Source organism: Gopherus evgoodei, chromosome 4 (assembly GCF_007399415.2).
Source record: "Gopherus evgoodei ecotype Sinaloan lineage chromosome 4, rGopEvg1_v1.p, whole genome shotgun sequence".
Classification (NCBI taxonomy): Eukaryota; Metazoa; Chordata; order Testudines; family Testudinidae; genus Gopherus; species Gopherus evgoodei.
This window is the reverse complement of record NC_044325.1, coordinates 123848625-123860980: the sequence shown is the minus strand read 5'-3', so window position 1 is coordinate 123860980 and position 12356 is coordinate 123848625. Positions and strand designations below refer to the sequence as shown.

The 12356-nt window shown below is 52.8% G+C and overlaps 1 protein-coding gene across 4 annotated transcripts in view; it reads right to left on the bottom strand.

Annotated features, from left to right (window-relative positions):
- The window catches only part of SYT7 (synaptotagmin 7), a 167552-nt gene that overhangs the window by 66575 nt on the left and 88621 nt on the right, over positions 1-12356 (bottom strand). For all 4 annotated transcript variants that reach the window (XM_030560843.1, XM_030560844.1, XM_030560845.1 and 1 more), the window contains exon 3: positions 1392-1471. In XM_030560843.1, the coding sequence (XP_030416703.1) occupies positions 1392-1471 (80 nt within the window). The remainder of the gene's footprint in view (positions 1-1391; positions 1472-12356) is intronic.

Sequence of the window (12356 nt, the reverse complement as noted above, 5' to 3'; positions counted from 1 at the left end):
GGCTCCCAGGAGGTGGTTGCCTGCTGCCTGAAGGGGGCAGGGAGACATGAAGCCTGATCTGGCTTTGGTAGGCTCTGTTCTCACTCAAGGCTGGGGAACAGGGGCAGCACTGGAGTGTTTAGATGGGAGGGGGGGTGTTGGGGCAAGGGAGCACAGTTGTGGGTCGTGACTGGGTGCAAGTGGGGCAGTCTGGGGTTGGTGTCTGATCGGTGTGGGGGGCTGTGTGTGTCATGAGGTGTCTGAGCTAAGGGAGGAGATGGGGGTGTTTGGGGGGCAGGCAGCTGTGTGCCTTTGAAGAGGTGTGTGTGCTGGGAGTCATGGGTGAGAGAGTTTGCGAGTGCAGTGGTGGGCGAGTTTGTTTGGGAGCACAAGGGTGTATTTGGGGGTGGGGCTAAAAAGCATTTTGGGGTGCAGAAGTTGTGGAGTCTGATCATGGGAGTATTTGAGGGTGCAGGAGTGTGGGGGGAGGTGGAATGGGATAGTCTGGGGGCATAGGAGTATGGGCAATACTCTGGGGAGTGTTGGGGTGCAGAGGCATGGGGCTGTTTGAAGGCATCACGGTGTGGGAATGTTCAGAGTTTCCGAGTCTATGGATGCGTTTGTGGACATTGAAGGAATATGGGGATGTGAGGGTGTTAGTGGTGTGTTAAGGCTGTGTGGGAGCAGGGTGAATGGGGAACAGTCTGTGGGGATGTGCGGGTATTGGTGGGGTGTGGAGGCTGTGGGGGGTGAGGTGTATGGGGCACAATGTGGGGGGATGTTTGGGTGTTGGTGGATTGTCATGGCTGTGTGGGGGCAGGGTGTGGGGAAGTGTGGGTGTTGGTGGTGTGTTAAGGCGGGGGGGGCAAGATGAATGGAGCTCAGTGTGTGGGGATGTGCAGGTGTTGAATGGTCAGGACTGTGTGTGGGCAGGTTGTATGGAGCATAGACTGTGGAGATATGTGGGTGCTGGTGGGGTGTTAAAGCTCTGTGGGGGCAGGGTATATGGCACACTGTGTGGGGATGTGCAGGTGTTGGTGGATTGTCGTGGCTGTGTGGAGGCAGTGTGTACAGGGGCAAAGTGTGTAGGGATATGTGGGTGTTGGTGGACTGTCAAGGCTCTGTGGGCACAGGCTGAATGGGGCTCAGTATGTGGGCATGTGTGAATGTTAGTGGTGTGCTAAGGCTGTGTGGGGGCAGGGTGAATGGGGCAGTGTGTCGCGATGTGTGAGTTGTTGGTGGATTGTCATGGTTGTGTGGGGGCAGGGTGTACAGGGCGCAGTGTGTGGGGATGTGTTGGTGTTTGGGGTTCAGGAGTTCTCAGCTCCTGGGAAGCTGCCTGGAGCAGATAACACTCCCCAGGGCAACACCTGAGGCTTTCATCCCTTCCAGCGCTGTCCCATGGCACCTACTTGATGGTTTTCTTTTCACTGCGCCCTCGGCTGGAATCCGGGGTCCCCACCGTCTCCAGGGAATTTTTATAACGTTTACCCTGTGGGAAAAGAAGGGAGATAGGTCAGGGGGTAGGAGCCAAGAAGTTTCAGACTGAATTTTTGGACACAGGCTCACTTGTGCTAAAACCTGTGAATTGTCTGGGATTTGTTAATTTTTCTCAGGCCAGTCTGCCCACTGCAAGCCCCAGGTACCTGAGGTAATCAAACTCACAGTTTTCATTTGCTGCAGATCAGTTTTCTCCCTATCCATCTGGCTCTGATAGTGATTATGATTGTCATAAACAGATAAGAAAAGTTAATAGCACAGAAGTACTTTATATCTCTTTGACTGTAAAGGGTTAACAAGTTCAGTAAGCCTGGCTGTCACCTGACCAGAGGACCAATCAGGAGACAGGATACTTTCAAATCTTGAGGGAGGGAAGTTTTTATGCTGTGCTGTTAGTTTTGGTTGTTGTTCACTCTGGGGGCTCAGAGGGATCGGACGTGCAACCAGGTTTCTCTCCAATTTCTCCAATACAGGCTCTTATAAGTTCAGACTAGTGAGTACTAGGTAGATAAAGCGAGTTAGGCGTATGGTTGTTTTCTTTATTTGCAAACGTGTATTTGGTTGGAAGAAGTTAAAATGTGTATTTGGCTGAAAGGAGTTCAAATTGGTATTTTGCTGAAAAGATTTTAATTTGTACTTGTATACTTAGGCTGGGAGGGTGTTCCCAGTGTCTATAGCTGAAAGGCCCTGTACCTATTCCATTTTTTTTAAATTTACAAAGATAATTTTTACTATTTTTTTCCTTCTTTAATTAAAAGCTTTTCTTGTTTAAGAACCTAATTGTTTTTTTATTCTGGTGAGACCCCAGGGGACTGGGTCTGGATTCACCAGGGAATTGGTGGGGAGAAAGGAGGGAAGAGGGAGAGAGAGGCTGATTTCTCTCTGTGCCAGGATTACTTTCTCTCAGGAAGAGTCTGGGAGGGGGAAAGAGAAGGAGGGAGGAAGGTGAATTGTCCTCTCTGTTTTGTGATTCAAGGAGTTTGAATCACAGTGATCTTCCAGGGTAACCCAGGGAGGGGAAGCCTGGGAGAGGCAACGGTGAGGGAAAGGGCTTACTTTCCTTGTGTTGAGATCCAGAGGGTCTGGGTCTTGGGGGTCCCCGGGCAAGGTTTTGGGGGGACCAGAGTGTACCAGGCACTGGAATTCCTGGTTGGTGGCAGCGCTACAGGTTCTAAGCTGGTAATTGAGCTTAGAGGAATTCATGCTGGTACCCCATCTTTTGGACGCTAAGGTTCAGGTTGGGGAATTATACCATGACAATGATATAAACACTTTGCTGGCTAATGTGATGGTAGCCACATGACTTTCTTAAGGTCCCATATGGAATCTGTGGCAGAGCCAAGAATTGAATCCAGGGCCCCCGCATCCTAGTCAAGTCCCCTAAACACAAAGCAATCCTCTCCCCCACTGACAGATAGCTATTTTAAAACAGTCATCTAATCAGGGAGACGAAACAAGACCATGTGACTTAAGTGCCCAAACTCCTCCACCCCACCCTGAATAATGTCTATTTAATGTGACTAACTCTTGAACCAACAGGTTGCCCATGAGGCCAACCAGAGCTTTCCCTGGTGCCATCTCTATCAGCCCACTGTCAGCAGGATGCAGGAAATGTGCAGTTGAAGATGGGTGCTGGATTTTGGGGGACGATCGTTGGATGAGGCCATGATTAAGTCTCATGTCACAGATTGTCAGGTGTGTTGTGACCTAGTTTTTGCTTCTTTGTGGCTTCCAGTTTGTCATTCACTTCAGCTGCCCACCTGGTTTTGCTTGGAAAAATCCTGAAATTGGTCAAACTCTCAATGTTTCCAGTGTGTTTCCCTAGACAGCTGAAACAGGCAGAGAGCATCATGGGAAAGGCATGCCCCAGAATGCTCCTTGCTTGGCCATCACAATGGAGCTCTTCCAAGGAGTTAGTTTGGATGACCTGTGGCCCCCTACTGTTTCCGCTTAACGAACGCAAGACAAAGAGCCAGTCTCCAAACCTGGCCTTCCTCCCTGCTGCCCCATCACATCCGCAGCAGGGGAGGAACAGCAATTTTAGGATTAATTGAACTTTAATTAATTAAGTTCACAGTAAAAAAAAATACCCATGTCACAAGATAATGAAATGTGCATTTGTTCCTAATTGGGGCTTGATAATAAGGCCACTTGGTAGGGATTTCCGATGGCAGGTTCAACGTGCTGTGCAATTCCAGGGCAGACAAGAGCACAATTAGCGCTGATTAGCAAACAATTAGTGGATGACACCGTCCCACACATGTGCAGGTAAAGGGCCCCCCCTCACAGCTCTGTGGGGAACCCACCTAAGAAAAGTGAGAGGCCACCAGGGGCTTTTTAAAGTCTCAGCTGCATGAAATATGCTGGGGGTGGGGGGAAGAGGACAAGAAAGCAGCAAAGTTAGGGGGTGCTCTGGATCCAACAGGAGCTCTGGATTGAGGGGTGGGAGAAAACAGGACAGCACTGGGGTAGGGGAGGGGAGGGGAGGGGAAGGGAGCTGGCTCCAGGCACACAGATAGAGCAGGATGGGGCAGGAGAGAATTTGGATCTAGGTCAAGGTGGGGATGAACAGCAGAAGAGAATACTGGATCTGGATCAGGGCGGGATGACAGCAGCACAGCAGCAGATGTGCATGTGAGGGAATCTGGGTCTGGACTGAGGACGGGGGTGACAGTGGGATAAGGCTGGTATGTTTGTGGGCAGGGGGGGTCAGCAATTTGGATCTGGAAAGGACTGGACTGAGGGGACAATAGAGAGTTGGAGAATGACCTGTCTGATCAGGGTAGGGGAAGGGATTCCGTGGCCGGGGAGGGGTAGGCTAGCCATGTGCAATGTGGAGTCAGACTGACTGCTCTCTTTCACCCCACCCACACTGTCCCTGTGAGCTCTCCAGGCAGCCACACACAAGAATGGCTCACTGCGGTTAGTTGGGGGTAATCTGCCCACAAATTAAGAAAAAGCCTGGGGAGGATCACAAACAGCCTGTTAATCACCATGAGAAATGCAGCCCACAGGAAAAAGGGGCTCATTTACAGAGCCAAGGCAGTGCAGCTACTCCATGGCTAGATTGTGAATTGCTTTTTCCATCCTAAGCCTCAGCCCCTCATCTCCCTCTGTGCCCCTCAGAAACACCTCCATTCTGCTTCCGCTTTCTCCTGTGTGGTTTCCTGGAAGAGGAGAGATTTGTGGCGGTCACTCAGACAGCCACAAGGGGTGCAAATGGAGATGTTTTCCTCCTGACGTGCTTTTGGGAAGGCACGTCCCCAGAAATGATTGCCCTAGAAACTCCAAGTGCCCTCCACAAGAGCACGTCCTCGAACATGCCCCAGAAGGCCAGGTGGTTAACTTTGGAGCCAGTCACCACAAACGTCTGAACTTTGGAGAACTTTGCCAGGACCCAGTTGAGCTGATAACTTTTGCCAACATCAGGCTGAATTCAGCATCTCCAGAGCTCTATAGCTGCTGGCAGAGCATAAGATCCAGCAGGTGGGCTCCTGTCTTTGCTAGCAGCACAACTCGGAGACTTTGTCACTTTCATCAGCGAACCAGCTTCGGTTTAAGCTGCTCCCTAGCCAGCCACACTCCCTCAGCCCAGCCACTGCAGTTCAACAAGGCTGCAGACACCCTCAGCCCAGCTCATGAGATCTCTGAGCTCCATTGTCCAAAAGGTCTGGGTTAGAGGAGGTTACAGACATGGCCAGAGCTGCCTGCAGCACGTGGAAACTCTGTCCTAGGAACCTCTCGTGTTCCAGGCACCCACAAGCTCTGTTGTTAAATGATGCAAGTTCCAGAACAGCACAGACTCTGCCAAGAGCAGGCTGCAGTGTCCGCAGGCTCCATTAGTGGAACTGCTCAGGTGTGAAGCAGGTAGGGGCTCTGCCAGCACGGTCTCCAGTGAACCCCATTTGTCAAAATGTTCCCATCCAAGGAGGTTTCAAGCTCAAGCCAGTGGAGTAGTTCTTTCCAGTGCAATGCTGAATACCAAGTACAGTGCCAGCTTGACACCACATTTAGGACTGTAGCAGAATATAGGGGCAGATCCTGGTCTGTGCCCCTGGGAACAGAGCCATCAAGGAGCCTAATGACCATCCCAGCAGGATTAGAAGTGGGCACTTCAAGAGGTGTCTGGCTGTTGTTCATACTAGCTGGAGTGAAGCATGAGTTAGAGGCAAGTGATTTAGGGTGGATGGTACAAGGGATAACCGGTTGCCTTGGTTACAAAGGGATGGGTCTTTGGGGGAGGTCAAAGGACATGCAACTCACAGTGCAACTTCCCCCAAATTCAATGGGAGCTGGATCTGCTTCCAGCTGAATCTGGCCTACATGCCAAACTAGGACAGATGTGCACACTTCCTGAGCTGAGTGAGACACATGACATTGCTGCTGATGGGCGGGCTGAGAGGAGCTCTGTTATCTGACATGCCGGGACAGCCATTGCAGGCTGGCTTCCCTTTCCTCAGTACGCATCTAGCCACCTCTCTATCTTAACCCACTTTGTCCTTCACGATTTCCTCGCCCTGATCCCCCCTTTGCCCATCGCATCTGCTTTTAGATAAGACAGTGGGGACTGGGTGAGGAAACTGTTTAGCTGGGACAATCATTAGTGGGCACCTCAGAGGCAAGGATATCGGGAAACTGAGTCAGAGTGGGATAATTGCATGGCCGTGGTGCCTTGTCAAGGGCAAAAAACTCCCCTCCACAGACACTGATGAGCAGGGCGCTGGTGCAGACCAGCGTGGGAACGAGATCAACTAGAACTGCTGGCCGGCAGCTTCTGCACTGTCAGTGCTCCCAGTCAGAGTGCCCCCTGCTGGGCCCAGGGAAGGCTGCAGCCCACCAGCTGTGACTCCAGCTGGTTGGATCTTATGCATAAAGCACAGGATGGGGACACAGAAGATCTGGATTAAATTCTTTACACTGTGTGACTGTGGGGCAGGTCACTTCATCTCCAATGGGAGTTAGAAGCCTAAACAGTTTTGAGAGTCTAGGCCTCAGTGCTCCACCTGTAAAAGGGGATTGTGGCGCTGTAAGCTTTTCAGGCTAGGCACTGACTCTGACTCTGTGTCTGTGCAGTGCCTGGTAATGGGCCAGCAAGCTTGGTGGGGGGCCTCAAAGAGCTACTAGCACAGAGATAATAACAAATCCCAGAGCATACTTGTTATCTCCCCAACCCCAGGTACATCACTGAGCTGAGCCAACCATTGCCTCAGGGCCAGGCTATGAGGTGTCTCCCCTTTGTCCAATTCCCTGCCTCTTTCTTCTATGCCCTCCTCCTCTTTCTCAGCCCTTCAGTCATTTTAGGCCACGGCCCGGGCTATGAAAGACCTGGATCCCTGTACAGGAGGTGAAGCTGTGTCACTCCTCTCCGTACTCCTCCTGCATTCTCCAAACTCTCTCTGTTCTCCGAGCCTTTCCTACTCTACCTCTCCCAGGTCAGCAGCATCAGGCCAACCATGTGCTGAGGTAAGGGGGTTGGGGGAGAAGCGCACTCCTGCAATGCTTCAGTACAGGCTGGGCTGTGCGGCAGCAGCTTCACCCCTGCAGGAGCCAGGTGCTCACCGGTCAGTGCTGGCGAGTCACATAGCTGGCTATTTTGGGAAACTAGTTGGGCAAGCCTGCTCCCTGTGCCAGGGAGACGGGGCCATACCCTCAGCTGGTGCGAACGTGTGCAGATCCAACAACTGCCATGCACCTGCTCGGGCTCTGGCTCATTGTGCTGTGGAGACACGGTGCCCGGCTGGCCAACCCCTGGCTCCCTCAGCCAAAGGGGTGACTGCTCCATCTGCCAAGGTCTCAGGGCAGCTGGGCATTGTGGAGTGGAGTGAGTGTCTCTGAGGACAGGAGCCTGGGTCCCCAGGAACACAGGCTCAGCCACCCTAACGCCTCACCTCGGGGCAGCCTCGTGCAATGGCTCCCATTACCGGAGTGCACACCCAAACGCTGCAGATGGGGGACTGACTGGCGGGGGAGAGGGAGCTCATACTTCAGGCTCTCCCAAAGGGCATGCTCTGCTGTGACATCCAGCATCTCTCTGCACAGGGGACAGGAGGGATTGGGTGCAGAAAACTGAAAGAGGACTCTGTGGGCAGGCTGCTGATAGGGACAGAAGACAACCAGACAGGCAAGTCACACAAACCCTTGTGCCCAGCTGCCACAAGCCCAAAGGAGGAGTCAGCAACCTAATCAGTCATGAGGTGGAAGAGAGGTGGAGAGTTCTTTGCCAGGAGTGCAATGGAGACGCTCTGTGACAGCCAATTTCTGCCACTGCTCCCTGGCACCTGCCCCACCAAAGTCACAGGGCAAGATGGGAACTTGATTTCCCAAATTCGGCCAGCAGGATGGAAGAAGGGCTCTTCTCCCACCCACCCCGGGCCTCCTTCCTCCACTTCATCCCAACACTTTCTTCTGGGGCATGGAGGAGCCTGAAGGCACGCTGAATCAGAAGGGCAACCACATGCTAGCTGTCCTACCCTGGGATGTCTGCCAGGTGTGCTTGGACTGGCTCAGCAGCCCAGCTGCAGAGTACTGCCAGGCCAGCATGACTCAGAGCAGCCACAGCGAACAATGGAAGACCTGGCACAAACCACTGGAGGACACAGCAACACTGGAGAACTGGCTGTGGTGGGAGCTCATGGGTACTTCAGGCCCAGCCTCTCCCAGTAGGGGGCACTGTAAGGGGTGCTGGCTATGGGGGAGCTCACAGCTATTGCTGTGCTAGCCTCTCCCAGCTGGGGGAGCAGCAGGAAATGGAATAGGAGTCATACCAGAGGTTCCTAAATTGCGATCTGGGGAGCACTTGTGCATGGGCCATCAGGTAAAGCTGCTGCTCCTCGTCGTCCTTATTCAGTTGCATTAAATAAAGATAGAAACACATTCGTTTCCTCGGGTCCCTGCTCCATGGCGGGGGGGCTGGTGTTGCCCAGGGCTGTTGCACCTGGGAGGGCAGGTGTCCTTGAGACAAGCTCAGGATGAAAATATGGGCCATGCTATGAACCAGGAGGGTGATCCCCTGGGCTGGATGCTGTGATTAGAGTAGCCAGACAGCCAGTGGCCAGGAGGCCCTCACAGCATCTCTGGTTCCAGCCTCCCTGACAAGCCAGCACTACAGGAGTGAATGAGCCGGCAGCTGGCTGCGGACAGGCTGGGCATGTTTCAGCTGCGTTTGGGAAGGAGGTGAGAGGCTTTCACCTTCTTGCTTTTGCTTCTAAATTTAGCCCACTGGAAGAGCGGACTCACTTGTTAGCAGTCTGTGCTGCTTGCGCTCCCCGGCGCATGCATACTGATGGACTGCAGCGGCTGTGACCTTCCCTCCTCATCAGCTGCTGCTCCTGGTCCCCATGGGAGACTCCTGACAGGTGGCACATGGCCGCAGTGTCTGCATTAACTCTCATTAGCCCCGGAGAAGCTAGTGGACCTGCCAGAGCTCTTTCCCTTTAGCCAGACAGGACTCGGAGTAGGCGAAGCAGGGGGAGGAGAGCCAGTGGTCAGGTGCTGCTGCTGCTGCTGTAACACAGAGATACTTCTGAGCTGGCCCAGCTCTTCCTCCATCTCCCTTGGATTGGATGGAGGGGAGGCACTGCCCTATTTGCTGCTGGCCAGGCAATGCTCTCTCAGCATAGCGGCTGGATGCCTGGGTGAGGGAGGAGGCCAGATGGCTGGCAGATGGCGGTAACTGTGGTTTAGGAGAGACAGGTAGATACATGGGCGGCTGGGGAGTGCCAGGAGACTCTCCTCACCATGGCATGGATCTTCGGCCTACCAAGGGGACCTGTTAGAGACTGTGGCTCTGTGACCTTGGGAGAGGATTCCTCCCTCTGTCCTCAGTGCCCAGCCCAGCTACTCTAGCTTGGCACTGGTTGGGCATGGATTTGGTCCTGCAGCACTTACGCAGGCAGAACTCTATTACCTTCCAGGGCACTGGCCTGGGTACTGGGAACAGGATGCTTCTGAGGGAGGGAGGGTGTTGGGGGTGGGAACAGCGGCAGAGTCTTCAGGACGAGGAAGTCACCCTTCACTGTAGGCAGCTGATCACTCCACGGCTCCCCAACCCCACTGAGCCAGTCACCTAGCTCCCTATCCCTTCTCGTTACTCTAAGGCAGCCTGGAGAGCTGGCCCCAGGCAGCGGCCAGGGCCGTCCTTCCCCTCCCAGCGAGTCCTTGTTTCTCTTGTGCGGCTGGCTGAAGTGTTTTTGAACCTGGCCCCAGGCCCAGTTACCACTGAACAGGGAGCTCTTCAATTCATCTCACTTCCTCCCAGGCTGCCTGGTTTATTAATTTGGCTCCCGGCCGCAGGGCTTTACTTATTAATGTGGCAGTATCGCCGCTTAACTCTCTTGTTTGTGAATGTAAACATCCTCGGCCCTCCTCGACATTCCACATGCCAGCTTCCCCCGGCCATTAATCACGGGAAGCCAAACAGCCTGGATCCGGGCGGTGGGGTGACGGAGCCAGAGAGTTGGCAGATAGAAGCTGGGGTGGAGCTGCGCTGATACCTGCTGGAGGGCTGGGGATGGAGAGCTGCCTGTGTGTGTGAAGGTGCAGCAGGGAGACGATCCTAGGAACGTTCCTCTGGAAAGACAGATGCTGTCTCCTTTTAATGCCAGTTTTAAAAAGAAGGTGCTATGGCTTTTTAATTGCTCCTGGTGCCCTGCCTCTCCCTCTCGGGCCCAGGAAGGCGGAAAGGGGAGGTGACATTATTTCTAGCGTGGTGTTTGTTGTTTGGAGAGTGAAAAAAACCTCAAAATAGCCGCCTTCGGAGCACTTGACCCATTTTCAAATCTCAGCCGTGCACAGAGAGGCTTCATGGCAGAAGGAAACAAAAGAGAATGTGCTACTGAATCCTGGACAGGAGGGCACTGTGGGGAATTGGGGTGGGTGGGGGCCACAGGGCACTCTGGGAAATCTGGCCAGGCAGGGGCCACAGAGCATTGTGGGGAACTGTGGTGGGTGGGGGCCGCAGGGTAGTGGGGGCCTGCAGGTCCATTCATTAGGGAATAACGCAGCAATGCTGCGCAGCCTGCCTCCCCCTGTGCTGCTTATGCCAATGCAGAGCCAGAGCGGAGCAGGAGAGGGGCCAGCTCATTACCATGCATCACCAATATATATATTTATTTCGAAAACTTCCCTTTATGCTGTACAAACATTTTCACCCAAACATTTAATTATCACATCTTCGAAGGAGCAAAATAAAAGCTGCAGCCGCCACCACAGAGCCTCACTCAGCAAATGCCTCTCACGGCTGTGCTGCTGTCACTGTGGGATGGGACTCCAGTGGCCCCGGACACCAGTTTGCCCACACATCCAGGGGTGGCACCTCTACTAACTCTCCCCTGTGAACCCCAACTGACTGCTCTTCTACCTGTTACTAACACCCCAAGTGGCTCCCCTTACCCCTCCCACTGTGCACCCCAAATTACCTCCTTTATGCCTCTCCATACCTCAATGTGTCTCCATAGACATCTCATTGTGCACCCCTAATTAAACTCCTCTGCCCTGTTCCCCAATTCCTCCTCTTATGCCTCATGCTGGGCCCTCAGCATCCGCCCCCCATTCAAATCATGTGCAGTTTTCTTTATACAGAAGAGGGAGCATCTTACCCGCACACTCATACCCCAGTTTGTTCCTGATTCCCAACATCCCAATTAGATTTATTTGGTTGTGGTTGATTTTCATAACAAGCAACTTTCTTTCTGCTGGGGAATGTGAGGGCTGCTGTTAGGAAAGTTACATTTTGTCACTCTGCTATTTAATTAACAATCTGAATGAATTAATAAGTTAAGGATCTTGCTGAGATTCCAAATTAATGAAACAACTGCTACCCCAATCAGAGGTGAATGGAAGAGCTGCTACTTCTCAGACAGGCAAGTGCATTCTTAGAAATGGTAAAGCGGAAAATCAAGCCTTGATCATTTCCAATTTCAAGAGGCATAAAGAGCAGCATCAGTGTGTGTCTAAATGAAAAATCTTATTCCCTGAGATTAAGCTTTGTTAGACCAGAACTAAGTCTGAAAATAAAGTGCCCTGTAAAATAATATTAGGGGAAAGTTATAGGTGTTTTAAAAACTCTCCAAACTCAGGAACTGCATGGTTAAATTTCTGACAGTCACCTTAACTCTGCCCCAGGATCCCTACCCATCCTCCATCAGGGGGAGGCATACCTCAGTGGTTTGAGCATTGGCCTGCTAAACCCAGGGTTGTGAGCTCAATCCTTGAGGAGGCCACTTAGGGATCTAGGGCAAAATCAGTACTTGGCCCTGCAAGTGAAGGCAGGGGGCTGGATTCAATGACCTTAAGGGTCCCTTCTGGTCCTAGGAGATAGGATATCTCCATTTTAAAAAGAAAGGGGAAAAAAGCTGTCACATAGAATAAATTATCCAAACAGTGCTTCCTACATGGTACAAGGGAAGGGGGCTCTGTGAGGTATTAGGTGAGTGCTAGGGTGAACTCAAGGCAGAGCCTTAAATTCTTCAGACCTGAGCCCTGATTCCATCAGCAGGCAGCACATGGCCAGCTGCTGATGCCATGTGCCAGATTTTGCAGGACTCAGGAGGTGGCTGGGCATGACACTCCCAGCCCCGGGGGTATATATGTGAGGGACTGTGTGGGGAAAGGCATATGCTGGCTGAGGTGTGAGGAGGCTACAAAGCCAGGAATACCTGTCTCCTCCATGGGGAGAGGGGCAGAGGTACAAGCCCAGCTCAGATGGATGAGGCACCTGGGGATCTACAGCCAGCCTGGGGGAGGGCAGGCCTGGAATGTAGGGGGCAGCTGGAGACTCTGACCCCTCCAGGAAGGTGGGGAAACCACATAGGCCTCTCCTAGGGTTGCCAAATTTCTAGTCGCACAAAACCAAACACCCTAGCCCCAGCACTGTCCTG